This window comes from the organism of the source record quoted next, unplaced genomic scaffold (genome assembly GCF_019419815.1).
Source record: "Pyrus x bretschneideri cultivar Hongxiangsu unplaced genomic scaffold, Pyrus_bretschneideri_v1 Contig17, whole genome shotgun sequence".
Classification (NCBI taxonomy): Eukaryota; Viridiplantae; Streptophyta; class Magnoliopsida; order Rosales; family Rosaceae; genus Pyrus; species Pyrus x bretschneideri.
This window is the reverse complement of record NW_025999468.1, coordinates 254,602-273,724: the sequence shown is the minus strand read 5'-3', so window position 1 is coordinate 273,724 and position 19,123 is coordinate 254,602. Positions and strand designations below refer to the sequence as shown.

General features: G+C 35.4%; 1 protein-coding gene across 1 annotated transcript; it reads left to right on the top strand.

The window, feature by feature from the left end:
* The first annotated feature begins 16,712 nt into the window (after positions 1–16,712).
* Positions 16,713–18,693, top strand: LOC103933706. Its single transcript, XM_009343397.3, has 2 exons — positions 16,713–17,715; positions 17,994–18,693. The coding sequence occupies exons 1-2, from the start codon at positions 17,010–17,012 to the stop codon at positions 18,632–18,634; spliced, it is 1,347 nt and encodes a 448-aa protein (XP_009341672.2). The 5' UTR covers positions 16,713–17,009; the 3' UTR covers positions 18,635–18,693.
* Positions 18,694–19,123: the final 430 nt, after the last annotated feature.

The window sequence follows — 19,123 nt, the reverse complement described above, 5'->3', positions numbered from 1 at the left end:
GCTAATAGTATTGCTCGTCGTTTAGCTCGATATAGTTTGTAATGTCAGGATTATCGTTTTGGGTGGATATGGGGCCCATCCATGCCGAGTCTGTAAATGGTAAATTTCGTCTTGCATGTGTGGCGTCTTTTTTCCTTAGTCTGACTTTTTCCCACTAATTTTTTTTTTTCAAAGGCCATCATTTTGTCCACATGTATGTTTATGTTTGTTCTAGTTGGTGTTTTATGAATGAAATTATCGTTTACCCTCAAAATAAAACCCAAGGAGTTTGTGCAATTTAAAGCGAACAAAAACAATTGGGGCATTCAATTCGATTGTGAACTTTCATGAATGTATTTTTGAGGTGTCGATTCTGTTTTGGTGAATTATTTTATTCATAGTCAAAAGTATGTTACTGCTTCATACGGTACCAAGATTGTAAAAAAAAAAGAAATTAATTTGTCACTTAAGTGTGATATAATGACACCCCTCCTATATTAAAAACAATTGTCCTCATTTAACAAAAGTGAAAGATAACTTGAGAAGTCTTTGTATCATAATTTACAGAGTGAAGTGCCCATTCAAAGCAACGTGAAAATACATGAGACACACACACACACACACACACGGTTGTATCAAGTTGTAAAAATATACACAGCGTGAAGAGAAATAGAAGGTCTACAGCAGCGTGAAAATCCGTGAAGTCATTTTTGGGTTTAAAATATGAGGAAGTTTCATAAAAAAAGGTTTGGACTAAGTTTATCTTAATAAAAAAAAAATCATGTTATAACTTTATTTAATGAAAATGATTTAAATTTTAATGAAAAATTCTTAAATTTTAATAAAAAGAACAAAAAACTTAAATTTAATGAAAAAGACATGATTTTAATATTAAAAAAAAAAAAAAAAACTAACAGCGCATACCTATGCGCCACTTACACAAATTGTTTATGAACTTAATGGTACTACATTGTTTATAAAATTACTACACTGTTTATGACTCTTACTACACTGTTTATGAAACTTAATGGTACTACATTATTTATGAAACTTAACGGTACGACACTGTTTATGAAACTTAACGGTATATAATCGTCCTAGATTTTCAAGTTCTTTCACCAAAATGCAATAAAAAGATTAAAAAAAAAAAAAAAAAACATGATAGAGATCAACGTCCATGCCATTAAAGTTATGCACGGCTAATAGCTCAATACCATTACTAGAAAAATAGGTGATGAGTCCAACAATGTTGTCAATGATGTTGCCCCACCTTTACCCCCAACCATCCAACCCACACCTGATCTACTCCTTCCCAACCATATCATCCCAGATATGGTTCTGAATCGAACGAAACCCACTTCAATTTGAAATTTTAATTTCAAAGGAATAAAATATGCTTGGATTATGTCAAGGGGTTATGCAACTAAGGTGCTCTTTGCATGCACCTTTAGTTAGGTTTTTTTTTTATTTTTTATTTCTCTTGTCCTTATCATTAAATAAAATTATATAATGGTCTTTTTATTTATTAAAACTCAAAGTTTTAAAGCCATTTTCATTAGTTTTCCTTAAAATCTAACATAGAAAAAAGTTGATCAAACATCAAAGTGTAAAACCCCAAAAGTTTCAGAGGTGAATCCAAATTACCCAAAAATATAATCATTTGCTTTATCAAACTTCACAAGCAATGACGGCGTTCGCCATTTGGTGTAGAGTAAGTGAACATAGAACGGCCGCTCATGAAATCCGTGGCTTAACGGTTTGCAACCTTCTGGGAAAAAGGCTCTTCCCTTTTTACCGCCAGAGACTTCTCTCCAGGTCCCTTTTCTCTCATTTCCTACCTCTAGCTCTGCTACTTCATAAAATCAACAAGGAGGTTATGAACTGTAGGGGAAGTGATGATCTGCCAAGAGCGTACGTGTGCTTGCCGAGCAACTCTCCGGCGGAATCTAGGTGCCACCCTTACTTCGAATCAAGTAATCTAAAAAAATGCTCATCTTGTTAGGTTGTATACTACTGTTGCAGCTCGTGCTAGGTATGTCATAGGGTTTTCGGATTAGGGATTGCATTGCATTCATGGGGTTCTTGTATTTCTCGTTCGTTGAAGACTTGGGCTGGTTTGCATCCACTAACTCTGCACTAGACCTCGACGGCTGCGCTAGTTTGTATCCACTACCTCTGCACTCATCAGAACCATGAGCCCCTTGAAATTGTCTACTTAAAGACTTGTCGAAAACCTATTTTTTAGAAGCGTCAAAGAGAACGTCCCAAGCTTCCTTAGTATGCTTGAAAGCACCATCAACGGTGATTGATCCATTCTTGTCGAGATGCAAGGCTAGTGCCAGCCTCTTGTATTAGTGGCAAAGCCACGTGAGGGCGAGGAGTGGTGGCCGCCACTCCCCTCGCTGGAAAACAAGTCCAGGAGCGGTGGTTTCGCCCCTCTGGTCCCGTCGAAAGTGCCTTTTGGTGTGGTAGTTCCGTCTGTGTTTATCTAGATCTGGGTTTGTTGCTGGTGCGCAGCTCTGCTGCGTTTGGTTTTATATTTTTTTCAAAAGCTAGGCCAAACAACACCGTTTAGTCCTAGTTAAAAAATTTCCTTTAATGCAACGACATCATTTAGTTATAGAATTGAAAAATAAAATTAATCAGATGGCAGCATAACAGATCCCAGCAAGTAGAATAGATCCCATTGGCCCCCTTATTCCCTTGCTACCAGACATTAAGGCTTCAACTTCAAGCTTTTAAGCCATCCAAGCCGCAAGCAGCAAGCAGCCAACCTCCAGCCACCATTCTTGGCCCTTTTTCTCTTAGATGAAGTTTTTAATCTCCAAACTTATGTTAGCCTTAAACCTAATTGCTTATTTAATTTGAAATTTTGTTTATTTGACATAGAATCATAGAGTAATTAATCAATATGGTTATTAATTATTGAATATGAATATGAAATCTTATAATTATTGATGAATAAACTTGTTATTTAAAGTAAAAATTGAATTCTTGATTATTCTCATTGATATCGATTCATTGAATTGAATTTTGTTTAATGAATAATTTATATGATATTGGTATTGATTAAGAATCGAAGACTTTTTTTTTTTCCCCATAGTATACAATTACGTAATGAAATGATACTATAAGAAACAATGATTAAACCCTCCTCCAAATATTCCAAGTGGTCATCCTTCAAATATTTTAGGTAGTCCTCTTCGACTATTTCGGGTAGCTCCCAACAAAGTGAGGACACTGAGTTGGATGAAATATTGGCTAATCTGTTTTAACCTTGCACTCTTTTAAGTTCGCCCCAACTCGCCGCTTATTCCTATGATCTAATGGTATTTCTCTTCACTTGTAAGTGAGAGGACTTAGGTTCAATTCTCGCTAAAGTCAAATTTGAACCACATTATTGCTAGCCTATTGTCAGACTTAGCCCATTTCCCTACCCCCTTAATATAAATAATATCATTTGTTTGAAAAAAAAAAAAAAAAATTCGCCCCTCCCACCGACAATTCCTGGCTTCGCCACTGCTTGTATTATTTCTTGATTGTTTCTATTTCTGAGTCAACAACACTAGAGTTTTGGATGCTAAGAACATGGTACCATTTCTGTTGGATTATGATTATGATAACATGGTTTACACAATATGTGTAATCATGTGTAAAGGTACACCATAACATTATTGTACTAATATACATATGATATAATGAAATAAGTTAATTAATTAATTAAAAATAATATAATTAATTAATTATGAAGGATATGAATAGTTGTATTCAATGGGAAAAGTTGTAACTTCTCCTGAAGAATACAACTCCTCCATCTCTACATATTTATCAAATCCTTTTTTGTCAGATTATTTAATTTCTTGACAAAAAAGAGATTATTTAATTTCATTTTCCCTCTCTGATTTATATCCTTTGCATGATATTGTGATCGATAGTTTAAGCGACATCAGTTTTCAGATCCTATGAACCACCTTATTCGATCACTGGCCTCAGCGCCAGGTTTTTCATGAATGAAAACAATTTGCCCAGTTTTGTCTCGAATTGCATTTGAGACTTCCTCTTCGTCAAGTAAAGAATTCAACAACGTTCTTACTAAATTTCAACTTGATAAGAAATTAGGGAAGAGGACGTTGGTGGAAAAGGAGAATATTGAACCGATTTTGTTCGAAAGTTTATCGAAATATGAGAACTTTCTTGCAGAACCCAAAACTCTCTCAACATCGAATCATTCAAACACTACAACCTATTTGAAATCTAATCCTATAACCCGTTTGAACCCAGGCCTGAATTAACCCAACAATTTGAACGAAATTTGAAATCCCCCACACTGTTTCATTCGGCAGAGAGAAAAATTCAATCTATCATTGAACCATTTCAGCATTCCAATTCACTAAGTTCACTACCCAAATATTACCATTATCAGAATTTGAACGAATTATATCCAGAGCGTTTAATCATCCTTTTAGAACCTTAGAAAATCCATTGCAGTCGGCATTGTTGGCTGCAAAAACCAAATATGCATAAGCAAATACAGACCCACAAAAGCATCCTATTAAACCTACCCATGTTGAAGAGATTTGGTTACTAAGTCCAACAGATTTACCTGCACAATTGAGAATAATTCAAAGTTTCTTTCTGATTGCTGCAAATATGAGATTGAACCCACAGTTTGCACCCTACACCTTGTTGTGGTCTTGCGTTCCATCATGGTTTCGTCCAAAAGGTGTGGTTTCACGATCTCGCGGAAATATCCAACGCTGCAAAAACTAAATACACAACGTCTGACACACCCCGATCGAAGTCGAGATGTGTCGGCCATCATGTGAGAGTGACATAGCCATGAGTGCAAAAGAAGTAATTAAAAATGTGTACAAATTAAAACCAACTAAAACTTATTCAAACTAAAGATAAGTGAGTATGCAGAAGTGGTCAAACCCAGATTACAAATGTTCAAAGCATAGGCAACCAAAAAGGGCAGTCAAACTGACTAAGTACTAAATATATATGTACGCTCTAGTGCTACGATCACATGATGGCTAGCGGTAAATTGTGAGTTACCTACGAGTCGGAACTGCCTAATGCATTCTGTACAACAGGGCTGGCACCAAACTTAGGTACAAGGTGAGCGTGCAGTGCAAAATGTGAACATCACGTGAAGGATTGACCCTAGCCCGAGACGGAAGCACTAACACCGGGATGCAGCAATGATGAGCTCTAAATAAATATATGCACACCAATATAATGCAACCATTTCAATCACATACTAACTCACCTGAACTTACATGTACTTCTCATAGAATTATATGTCATATTCACAATCTCATAACTATGCATATTTAAATATAACTCAATTAAACCAAGGCATGCTATGCATAAATCAACTTTAAAACATTTATGGAAACTAGTAAGTTTAAATATATATATATATATATATATATATATATATAAACAAATGCCCACTCACTGATATGTTGAAGGATTGTAGCCTCTAGCCTTGCTTGTCCGCATTTGTCCTTGGGGTATGTCTCGCTTATATGCGAAACAACTATTTTTAGTTAATTAAATAGTACATACATAAGAATCTAGGAATAACTTCTCATAGTTTGCTCAAACGGAAGGTTTGAATATATGAAAATGATCTACTCGAAGTCACGAACCCGCACATGAAAACCACTCGTTGGACGCGCCCTCACGCGCTGTCCAACCCATGGCCATACGTGCGGCCATGTGCAACCCTAACGAACGTTAGGGATATTCCATCAGAATAGACGGAATATTTCGTTAAATAGTAACGGCGTTACCTGACGCAGTCAGAATATTCCGTCAAGTTTGACGGAATATTTGCCTTCTTCTCTGATTAGCTTCGTTGTCCGCCGTCATTGGGGCCACCGTCTGATTCGCCGATTTCTGGAAAATCTGATCGGATTATGGGAAAATTTTCAAACCTTTATATTTAACTTATTTCTCAACCAAAATCTACAAAATTTATATGGATTTGAAGCTCTTGAGGAGTAAAACAAGTTTATACCTCTTGAGAGTCTAAAATCAAATGAAAAATGGCTTGAAAATCCCTCAAAAGATTCGACCAAAACTCAAACTTCTCGAAATAGGTTTGTTTCATGATAAGGTTTCCTCAAACCTTCACTACAGACTTTAGGAAATTGAGTAGAGGTTTCCCCACATTCTAACCTTGTAATCTCACCGGGATCACGACGATACCAACTCGACAGAATCGGAGCTTCCGTGTTGGCAAGTTAAAACTTGTCTATTCAACAATCAAATGGTACGACTTGGTTCGTGAGGTCAAGATGAACACGATGATGGTCTTTGCAGGTTCGATCTGTGAAGATTTAAAGCATGTGTATAGTAATGGTGGTTTGGGTGCGAGAAGGAAGAAAAAGATACAAGAAGGAGAGAGAGAAAGTCACGTGTCTGATTGGGCAGAGGGAAGAGAGAGATAATTTGATTGGTTAGAGAAAATAGGAAATAAAATAATTGGTGGATAAGGATAGGCACAGGTTAAACTTTCAAAAGGAAAAAAAATAAAAAATAAAATTTCGTATGATGATAGCGAGAAAAATAATTTAAACTAAGTAAGTACGTCCACGTCATTTAGTCAACTAGGGCATAATCGTCACTTTACACACTTGGAAAGAAAATTATATAGAAAATAGGGACGGGTCATCACAACGTCGACATCACCGATTCCTTCCAAAAAGAATAGTTTCAGCCATTAGTGATTGTCCATTGGGTTGCAGACTGAATTGTTTTTAGAGGGATAAAAATGATACACGAACTCAGTTTGATGAGGTTCTTCAACATTCATCGTTTCCCAAGAAAGAAGAAGAAACGTTTTATGATTTTAGGGACAGTGAGCAAAGATTTTTAGGGAGCTGTGCACGTGAACAAAGAATAGGCAAAAGGGCCTACATTGCAAGAAGCGCAACAAGTCCAATCCTTTAAAGTGGGCTTATTCTCCAGCAGGCCCAATTCGAGAAGCACCCTACAACCTTTTCCTGTAATCTTGGTTGCTCCCTTCAATTCAACCTCAGGTTATATTAATTACGTTTACCACAATAATTTCACTCATAAGGTTGATTTGTGGAATACTTTGAAAAATACTCACAAAAATCAAAAGTGTAGGCAAGGGTTTAATTTTAGAAATCTGAGAGTAAGAGTGCTCAATCATTTGGATCAATATAATACCCGTTACAATTTTATATGTCCTGATTTGGCACAAAGAGAAATTTCAACTGTAAGAAATTTAAGGGGACGAAGACCACTGAGCCAATTTAGCTCTTAACACATGATCATTTAAGTCAGGTTTTTGTTTTTGTTTTTTTGTTTTTTTGTTTTGTTTTGTTATTAGGATAGGTGAATTATTCTAGATCCATCCCCCAAAGGAACCGGACATGATAATTTTCAACCTACTTTTTGAGAGGATGCTAAAAAGGTAGCAACATGCATTTTGTTCCTCATCCTAGGACAGGAGACCAATGGATATTTTGGTTTTACAGAGGGTGTCAAAAATATCTTGTAAAGACAAAAATGTTAATTACTTTAGTAATGGCAATTGGAATGATATTAACTCTTATTTATTCATTATCTATGTTACGCTAGATGTTCTATGGATACAAGCTTTTTAATGCCCTAAACTCTTGTTTTTTTTTTTTTTCTTTTTTTTTTTTTATTCTGGGTCACAAGAATTATTTTCGAAGAAACTGGAGTTACATCTCTTTTCCATTTCCATTCAAGAGTTCTTATGTGTTTCCACGCCCCTTCGAGAAATTTCCATCCAAGATTCAATAGTTGGTCCATTCTTAGCCTCGGTAAAGTCCATCTTGTTGTGATAGGAATGAACAAGAACAAATAAGTTTTAGCTAATGTAATAAAGATACCAATTATCGCCGTGTTACATAAGGCAAATATTGTATAATTGTTCAATTTTCCGCAATTTTTTCCATTCCTCGGTGTAAATAACCCAATATTGGTTCACAGTCAATAAAATCTTCATCATCTAGAGTAATGATAAGTCAAAGAATACCATACATTAATGGGTGGTGGGGGCCTATATTGACTATCATGAGGTCTTGGGTTCTCCTAATAACTAAAAAGTGTATCATGCCTAAATCTAACTAGGGTTCGCAGTGGTAGAGGAACTCGATTGGAAAAGAGAGCTTCTAGTTGTAAGATATCTAATGAAACCGTCACTGGAATTGAGATCTCATACAAAGAGAAAGATATCAAAGGGGATCTCGTTGTTGCATAGCTCAGGTCGGAGCAATATATTGTTTCCCATTCCTTAGCTGGAAAGATATGTGGTCATGAAACAGGGATTAAGTGGAACATAATTGATTGGGCAGTAGAGTTGTGGAAACAACTGTTTCTTCCATAATTTGAACCTTAGCTCTATTGAACAATATACTAACTACTATTGAAACATGGAAGAATTGAAATCTTAAATCAAAACATTATGTATGGATGGTATGAACTACCTAAACAAGAATTCTTGAACAGTGAACAACCAGAGCTATTACTCACTTCATCAAAAAATTTCCATTAATGGCATTGAAAGAGAATCCACTAGACGAGAAGAGACTGCTTTTGTGCAAGATAATAAAGGAAGAATTGATTACACCTGGCCAAGTAGATAAGCAAGAAATCCACAAGCCTTCTATTGACGTGATTGCCTGAACAAGTACTCGTTTTTCACTAATTAGACAAAGCCTCTGTGAATGAGTGCGGTATCTGTTACTAAAAATAAATAAGTTTTAATCTTTTATTTTATTTTATTTTATAGTCTTAATTTACTAAGAACATTTAGTATTGGCTTGTAATAATTAAAAGTACACTAGTAGTCTTTTTATTTGTATTTGAACTTAAGTTTGTATTAAGTATTGTGTTTGTTTTGTAATTTTATGAGCCATTGCAACTAAATCTTCCAAATCCGAAGTTTTTAAGATAGAGAGGTTGAACAATGTTAATTATTGAATATGAAGAGAAGGATCACTTATCTTTGAACCTATGACAAGACTTTGTACACTATAAAAAACGAGAAACCCCTTGGGCCCTCTCGAGTTTATAATAAATGGGTGGAAAGTAATGAGTTGGCTAAGGCCACAATTCTCAATTGAAGATAATTAATACCTCTCTATGAAGAATATGATTCGGCCAAAGAAATCATGGCTGTACATGAAAAGAAGTATGGCCCCAAACTCAAACATACATTCATTTATTGCTTAAGAAATACAATGGGACAAAAATGGAGGAAACTGATTCTATGGTTGACCATAATACTAAAATGGAGGTAATGGAAAAAGACTTAGTCAATGCAGGCCATCCTATTTAGACTTAGTCAATGCAGGCCATCTTGTTTCCGATAAAATGTAAGTTAGTGTTCTTCTTGGTAGCTTCCCAAATTCTTGGGAAAATGTAGTTACTTCCATGACTTATGGTCAAGTGAAATTAACGATAGATACATTGCCTGCAATGTTGGCAATTTCAGAAGTTCTTGAAAATTATAGGAAAAAAGAAATTGGACAAGGCAGAGCCAACCTTCTTATAGCAGAAAATTCTCAGAAAAACAAGAAATACATGCACAAGCCATATAGTAGTAACAAGAGCTTGAACTTCAAAAAGTTTGGAAATCGCAAGCAGAACATGAGTGCATGTTTCAACTGTCCTAAACGATGCAAGAACAACGAAAATCTTAAAGAACTGATTTTAAGCGTCTCCGAAGCACTCATTGTTAAAGATCAAGGACAATGGTAGATAAACTCAAGAGCAACTCGACATGTATGCAAGGACAAAAGTTGCTTCATCAACTACAAGGAGAAAGCACTAGGAGAACATCATCTCCACATGGGCAATAATACTTATGTCAATGTTTTGGGTGAAGGAGATTGCAAGATCAACAATAGTAAATCTACCATTGTGCTTAAAAATGTTTTGTTTGCACCAAATATTAGGAGAAATCTTGTCTCTGTTTCTGTCCTAGAAAAGAAATGTTTTGAGCCAAGGTTCATGAATGGTGTTGTCACTGGGAAAAATGGTTATATTTATGTAAAGAGAATAAGAGCTGATAATATGTACTTAGCCTGTATTAATAAAAGTATTTCTTTCTAGTATGCCTTTGTCTCTACTGTTTAAAATTTATCATATTTATGACATTTACGTTTAAGTCACATAAATAAAAATAAAATGATACACATGAGTAAAAATAGAATGTTGCCTCAAGTAAGTGTACATGATTTTAATACATGTGAATCATGTATCAAATGAAAAATGACTAAAAAATCATTTTCTCAACATTGGACTTCTACAAATTTACTTGAAATAGTGCATAGAGATTTATGTGGACCTATGAGGACTAAAACACATAGAGGAATGAAATATTTTATGACTTTCATCGATGAGTATTCCTGTTAAGGACATGTCTACTTCTTGAAGCATAAAATCATGCATTAGAAAAAATTAAAGAGTTTAAGGCAGAACTAGAGATTCAATTGGGAAGATCCAAAAAGTCCTTTAATAGTGATAGAGGTGGTGAATTCTGTAAAGAGAATGATATAAAGCATAATTATACTCTTATGGATATGATACGATCTATGATGTCTTATGTTGACTTACCTTTACATTTTTAGGATAAAGCTTTGTATACTGCATCATATATATTGATGAGAGTTCATACAAAGGCAATGCCACTGACTCCATATGAATTATGGCATGGGCCAAAACCTAATTTATCAAACCTAAAAATTTTGGGTTGTAAGATGCATGTCCTCATTCTAAAGCTATTAAGAGATAAATTACAAGCAAAAACATTGGAATGTAAATTCATAGGATATCCTGATAATAGTGTCAAACATAAGTTTTATCATCTTCAGAAATGATTGATCAAAAGTAGAGATGCTACTTTATTGAAACTACTGATTTGGTTCATCCCATACAAGAATTGGAATCTTTGGAAGAAGAAGAAAATTATCCACAGATGATCAAGATTTCCATCTTGATTTAGACTTGTCTCATGATCATGATATTGACAATGATTAAGTGGGAGACAGACATGGGTGATCAGAATAATGTCGATCATGACAAACACATAGATGATCGTGATATTATCACAGAATATATAAATAATGGGAAACATGATCAAACCAGTGAGAGTGAAAGAAAAAGGGAACCATCTAGAAGTTTGAAAGATCATTTTGTTTTCAATCTTGAGGAGGTAGATTATTCAATAGGAGATCTAATCCAAGGAATTATAAAGAAGCAATGGATATTTTGAGTCTAACCAATTGCAACAAGCCATGACCCTGTGCTTTGAATTTGTTGATCTACTTAATGGAAGAAAGTCCATCAGTTGTAAGTGGGTACTTCATAAGAAATACAAATCAGATGGTACCCTGGATAAGTTTAAGGCTCGACTTGTGGCTAAGGGTTATACTTAGAAATCCGGTATAGATTTTGTGGACACTTACTCTCTAGTTGCAAAGTTTACATCCATTCAGATTCTTATGGCAATTGTTCATAGAATGAATTTAGAACTTCATCAGTTAGAAGTCAAAACAACATTCTTAAATAGAGATTTGAAGGAAGACAATATGATTCAACCTGAGGATATCATGTCAAAGGACATGAAAACAAAGTCTATAAGTTAAGAAAGTTATTGTATGACCTTAAACAATCATCAAGACAATGATATTTGAAGTTCTACTAAGCCATTATGGAAATGGGCTATAAAATAAATCCATTAGATCATTGTGTTTACTCTTGGAAGTGCCAAGATAATTTTTGTATATTGTCACTATGTAGATGACATCTTACTTGCAGGTAACTCCATATATATGGTTGAAAAGACTAAGTCATAACTGGGACCCAAATTTAAGATGAAATATATGGGAGAAGCACCTTATGTTCTAGGAATTAAAATTACTAGGGATAGAGATGCCAAAACGCTCGGTTTGGTTCAACAAAATTATCTGGATAAAATATTGAAAAGATTTAATATGCAAGATTGCAAGCCAGTTAGTAGACCTATGTAAAAGGAATGATGCTTTCCAAAAAAATGTGTCCGGTACAAAACCAAGACATTATTGATATGCAAAATGTTCCGCTTGCCTAAGTAGTTAGAAGTTTGATGTATGCTATGATCAGCACAAGAGCAGTTGGATTAGTAAGTAGATATCAATCCAATCCTTGGAAAGCAACATTGGATGATAGTAAAGAGAATTATTAGTTATCTAAAAGGCACCCAAGGTATGAAACTTTGTTTGAAATTACATGATCTAGATTTAGTTTGTTAATTATTGCGATGCAGATTTCATAGACGACTTGGATGACAAAAAGTCAGCAAGTGGTAACATTGTCTTGTTTGGTGGAACGGTTGTTTCTTGGTTAAGTAAGAAACAGGGTTGTGTTACAAAGTCTACCATGGAAGCATAATATATATCTTGTAACACAACGGTAAGTATTGCATTATAGGCTAAATGCTTTATCAACAGTTTAAATATAGGTATACTTATAGAGCTTGTCAATGTGTTTTGTGATAATAAGTTCGCCATCTTTCTGATAAAGAGTGGAGCAAATAGTTCCATAGGAAAACACATTGATATTAAATATCACTATATACAAGATATAGTGGAGAAAGGAGAGGTAAAAGTCGACTACATACCGTCCGAAAAGATGGTGGCTGATATGATGACCAAGGGATTGCCTTTGAAATAATTCAGAGAGCATTTGAATACAATGGGTTTGTAAAACATCTAGCTGAGTTGTAGTGTGAGACGTGTAGCGGACATTATTGTATGGTTTTAGGGACGCCTGAAACACCTGACAAGTTGATGCAACTCTATCTGGTTCTTTAGTATTTAGTCGGTTAAAAATAGAGGAAACTAGCAAGGTAAACATGTTATAGTAAATTGTCTTGGAAGTAAAATCCGTTATAAGCTTCAAGAAATAATTTATATAACATTGTGGCCTATAGTGCAGGACTAAGTCATCATTTGTAACCAGGTACTGGATTTTTTTCCTAGTTACTTGGATATGATGCCATTTCACTAATGAGTAAAATGTTATTAGATAAAGTGGAATGGTGTGCACAGGTAAAGAAGCCACATATCTGATGTTACATTGAATTTGTTTATGAGTAATACTCAGGAGAAAAAATCAGAATAGGACACCATTTATGTCATCATAATCAAGTGAGATGTTGGAATATGACTTTGATAACATGATTTTCACAATATGTGTAAACATGTGTGAAGGTACACCGTAACATTGATGTACTAGTATACATATGATTGTAGTGAAATAAGTTAATTAATTAATTATAAAGGATATGAACACTTGTATTCAATGGGAAAAGTTGTAACTTCCTCTGAGGAATACAACTCCTCCGAAAAGGTTATTCCATCTCTATATATTTATTAAATCTCTTTTTGTCAGATTATTCAATTTCATTCTCCCTCTGTGATTGATATTCTTCACACCATATTGTAATTAATAGTGTAAGTGACATTGGTTTCCAGATCCTGAACTACCCTATTCCATCAAGTTTTTCTAGTGTAACACGTCAGCATAATTTTTGGTAAGCAATCATGTAGTTGTCCATACCGTGCAGATCTAAATCAAACTTTTTGGCTGCCTTGGCCTACATGATTGCAAAGTCGAAGTTTCCGAGCGTGAAATATGCTTCTGTAGATTATAGCCTCCCGGGCCTTTACAACAGCCGTCTGTGCAAGGCTGGTGAGATGATCAGGACACAGCTTAAGGGATAGAGTTGCTGGGGCAACTGCTGCATCTGATGGACTTGCTACGCGTAGACTGTAAAGTAGAAACCATGATTTAGTTGGAGAGAGATTAGTGAAAGAAACTAATTAGAAACCAACCCTAAACCCTATTTCATTAATTAGGTAATATATTATTATGTACTTATATGATGTAACTTTTACTTGTAACTTAAGTAATTAAATTCCTATTTACTGAGCAAGTTCAAGTAGTTGGTAGAAAAACTAGTTTCCTAATGTGATGATAATATTTTTGTTAAAACTGGATATTATAAACTTGATTCCACAACTTCCTTGAATTAAAATTTTGATACCAAGTTACATAATCTTTCAATCCAAAAAACTTAAACTAGTAAGTATTGATCAACAATGTATGACAACTTAGCAATTGTCACAATGAAGAAAGATATAATCCCACTTCAACTTCTACTATCAAGTGGCATGATTGTACACTTTAGTGTGGCATGATTGTACATTTGCATGTGACCCTCATCTTACAATATTGCATGGGGTCTTCAATAAGCGTAGATCTAGTTTTTTTACGAATATGTGACGATTGGGCCTCCAAATGTATAGTTGGGCTTGTAATAAAATTTTGAGAACCTCAACTTAATGCGACTCCACAGTTAACTATAAGTTTTAACTTTTCGCTGCATTGGAGACGGCCTAATTGAGGCAGGTTCCTTGTAAGTTAGACTCTCATGTTATGGGTGAGACTCACATTTTTAACGATGTAGTCAGTAACTATGACATAAACAATATCATGCTGAATTTCCTTAACAATATTCTTTCTCCATTCTAATTTTCATCTTCGATAAACCTCAAACATCTAAATTAGACAATAAATCAACAAGTACATAAAGCTAACATCCCGTCTTTAGCTTGATGCATGTGCTCAAATGCATTTCATTTGAATTTCTTTGTGATCATATTCCCACCAATTAAAACTCTTTCATATTTAATACAGTTGCAGAAAAGGATGTCCAAAAACCATAACCAAATTTGAATTCTTAATCCTTCACTTTTCAGTAGTACTAATTTTCGAATTGTTAAAATCTTTGATTCACATAGTCCATACTTTTGTACTTAGCAACGGTTACAAGCAAAAGCTAGGTTTCCTCCATCCCTTGATGTTTTTGTGTACAGTTTAATTTACTTTTCTAAATGTTGGCGTTAAAGCATAGAATATTAAAAGCAACAATAAAATATTTAATTAACATGAACAACTTGGTGGTGGGATGACTCATTAGATGTATTAGTCAAATAATTAGTTTGTTTCAACAAAAAAAAATAATAATTAGTTTGTCATAATAATTTGATGTCGTATTTTTTATTTGTAGAAGGCGAACATAAAATCTTACACTTACAAATAAAGAACAATATTACTAAATTGTGATATTAAGTGTCCGAATTTATTCCTGTGGGCTTTTGAGGAGCGGGAGAAATTGTTGGAATTCTATGAACGAGTCTCTAGATGCCAATTTCCTACAACTAGGTGGAGTGGCACAAGATTTGCCTCTTAACTTATGTCGAGATATTGATTCCTCCACACAACAATTTGCTTCTCGTATCGACGAATGAAAAGAATTATCAACCGGCAACCGCACCTGGAAACAGTAGTTAGTGGATATTAGTACTATTAAGGTGAGAATAGTTAACTTTTTCAAATTTTTTGTTATTTAAGTAGACAACTTTATTCGAATGCATATGGGATTTGCATGATTTTGAGAGCAAAAGGAATCAAATTAAAAATGAAGCAGCTTTTCCCCATAAAATTTGAACCATTAGTGTCTAATTAGTATGTTAAAGCCTTTACCTTATTGTGCGCTGTGCTTAGCCCAAAAAGTCTTGCCTTGGGCTTAGGATGGTTCCAAGTACCAAGCCTAGTTTCTAGTTTTTGTGCTCACCTCTGCCTTGCCATAAATTCATGTTGGGTTCTTGTAAACAAGGGAGTATGATTCTCTCTTATTCTATTATCATCCCCTTCTAATTTTTTTTTCTCGCACTCTTCTTTTTATCTTATTCTCTATATAAAAAATTTAAAACAAGATGTAGACATGGCGTAATTGCAACTGTTTAAATAGAAGGGGATGGAAGATGAGAGAGATTATGAGGGAAAAGAATCCTACTTTGTAAACTAGCCCTGTTGGGTGCTTTGCTTCCAAATATATTATAATTGTACTACTACTGCAGACGTGGTCGTAACGACATTACTTAGAGCAGATATCATTTTTCCTATGCGCTTGAGTTTAAATCTCTCCCCTCATAGGTAATATCAATACAATATCATCCGTTAAAGAATGTGTACTAATACTTATCCCGATGTATACGAGAATACACGATGATAAGAAATTTGTCTATCTTTTTCATCAAATTAGAGAATTGTGATAAATACACTTTTGTCATGGATGAGCGAGGACACAATTCATGTAAAACTCATTAGTTTAATAGTTTTACATAATTCTGAGAATTCTGTAGGTTTACATTGCTCATTTGTTGTTTAACTGCTATTGTTGTAAATAACTTGTAACTCAAACGATTAAAAGTATTATATGCAATTGAGATCTTGTGTTCAATTGAATAAAAAAATAAGGGTTAATTTGTTGTGAGGCAATGTTTTGGTATATGGTGTGACATATTTTTGTTGTTTTTTTTAACAAACGATATTATCTACATTAAGGGGGATGAGGATGGCTTAGCCTCAAAATGGTCTAGCAATAATGTGGTTAAAATTCGCATTTAGCGATAATTAAATCTAAGACCTCTCACTTACAAGTAATGAAAAATATCACTACATCGTAGTACTAAATAACCGTATTTTTATCGTAAATTTGAAGTTTTGAATCTTCATCATGTTTTCTTTTTAGTGTCTAATTTACTAGACACATAATAATAATATATTAAATAACCCAGAGTCCTGTCTTCTCTCTTGCCACTCAAGCATCAGTCCCACACCATTAACAAATAATAATATCTTACACTTTGCACACATCACCAATCCCTTAACTACTTACAAATCTATATGTTGTAGTTCGTACACACAAGAAGAAAAGTCCCCACAGAACCCTAATCCAGAAATCACTTTCTGCAGAAGCAAAAGCCAAAGGGAGCTCCTCTGCAACCCCACACACCCCCTCTCACCTGCCTCCCCTCATGTCTCTCAGAGCACCCCATCTTCTGTAATTATGAAACCAAATACATAAACCCACCATTTTTTTTCTGCTCAAAAACATCAAAATTTCCATGTCTTCCTCAGCCATGGCTAGCTCTCATAAACCCAAAACCCAAAGAAAACCCACCAAGCAAACGCACCAAAAGCTCCAGAAGCACCATGAGAACAAGAACCCGAAGCCCCGAAAGGCAGAGGAGATGCCGGCGGAGAAGCCGCCTTACTGGTCAGTTGTGAGAGGCTTACTGACCTGCAAACACCTCCAACCAGTTAAGCTACCACAAAAGCAACCTAATGAGCAACAAGCCATGGAGGAAGCTAGCAATGCTGCAAAGAAATGTAAGAAAATGAGATGTTCCGGCTCGTTGTGCAACAACACAAAAATAATGCAGAGGCCGGAACTGTTAGCATCTCCAGAAGTCCATAAGAAAAGGGCTTCTTCTTCAATGGGTTCTTCAAGCAACAGCAATGAGGCTTCAAGCAGATCCATGAAAGCTCCACTCCACGAAATCAGCGGGGTTGTTTTGACATCTTCTTCTTCGTTTTCTGCAGTTTCTTCTTCCTCTAATAATAACTCTTCTGCTGGTGGTGGTGGGTCGTTTAGAGCAATGCCTTTTCGGCGATTTTCAGGCTGCTATGAGTGTAGGATGGTGGTTGATCCGGTTCTTGGTTTTGCTAGAGACCCTTCTCTGAGGGGCAGCATTTGTTCTTGCCCTGAATGTGGTGAGATTTTCACGAAAGCTGAGAACTTGGAGCTTCATCAGGCTGTTAGACATGCAGGTACCCTCGCAATTCTCAACACTTGGTGCCTGTTTGGGAATGCTTTTTTAGGAAGCACTTCTGTTCAGAAGCGCTATTGTTAGAAACACTTCTGTTCAGAAGCGCTTTTGTTAGAAACACTTACAGATTGTTCTTAAAAATCCAAATGCTTCTTGAAGAAGCACTTTTGTCCCTTCTAGAAGCATTTTTACTCTTTTTAGAAGCATTCTCAAACACGCACTTAATCATATTCAAAGTTTCAATCTTTTTTTCTAATTTTATATCACGAAATCCAACAGTTTCAGAACTTGGTCCTGAAGACACAAGCAAGAACATAGTGGAGATCATATTCCAATCAAGCTGGCTGAAAAAACAGACCCCAATCTGTAAAATCGACCGCATCCTTAAAGTCCACAACACCCAAAAAACCATCACCAAATTCGAAGAGTACAGAGACTCCATCAAAGCAAAAGCCACCAAGCTCCCCAAGAAACATCCCCGCTGCATCGCCGACGGCAACGAGCTCCTCCGTTTCCACTGCACCACATTTGCCTGCTCCCTCGGCCTCAACGGCTCCTCCAACCTCTGCAACTCAATCCCACACTGCAATGTCTGCAGCATTATAAAAAACGGCTTCAACAAGTTCTCTGGGGAGCTGACGGAGCAGGGGATCTTGACGACCGCGACAAGCGGCAGAGCTCATGATAAGGCGGTGGTGGCGGCGGAGGAGGGTGACAAGAGGGCAATGCTGGTGTGCCGTGTGATTGCAGGGAGGGTGAAGAAGAGCTTGGAAGGTAGTGTTGGAAATGGAAATGTTGGTATGGAAGAGTATGACTCTGTGGCTGGAGCTGTGGGAGTTTACTCTAATTTGGATGAGTTGTATGTGTTCAATCCCAAGGCCATTTTGCCATGTTTTGTTGTCATATATGGAGGTTATTAAAACTTTCAGTCAGTTTTTGGTACACTCATGTTGTATATCTCTAAGGTTATTAGAAATTGTTGTTTTCACTTTCAAATACTTAAGCATTTTTGACGATATTTGATAGAAGAAGTTAAAAATCACTTGCAAACAAAAGTACTTATGAACATAAGAGTTTTAAGATTTCGATACGTGCTTCTTCAAGGAAACTTGAATCTTTGAGAAATAGTTCAGAGTGCTTCTAACAAAAGCACTTATGATACTTTGTCTTTTATTTATTCAACAAGGATTATGCATATTATGTTTGAGAAAAGGAAATGATTCTGGGAAAGAAAATTCTCAAACCGTCCCTAATCTCTTTGATTCAGTTTGACGAAGAGAAATGATTTTTGCATTTTTTTTTTCTTTTACACGCTATTGTTTATTTATGTGATGTCATTATATTTTGATGTAATTGCGAAAAATATGAATATCATTGTACTCACACTATGAGGTGTTACAATCGCACTA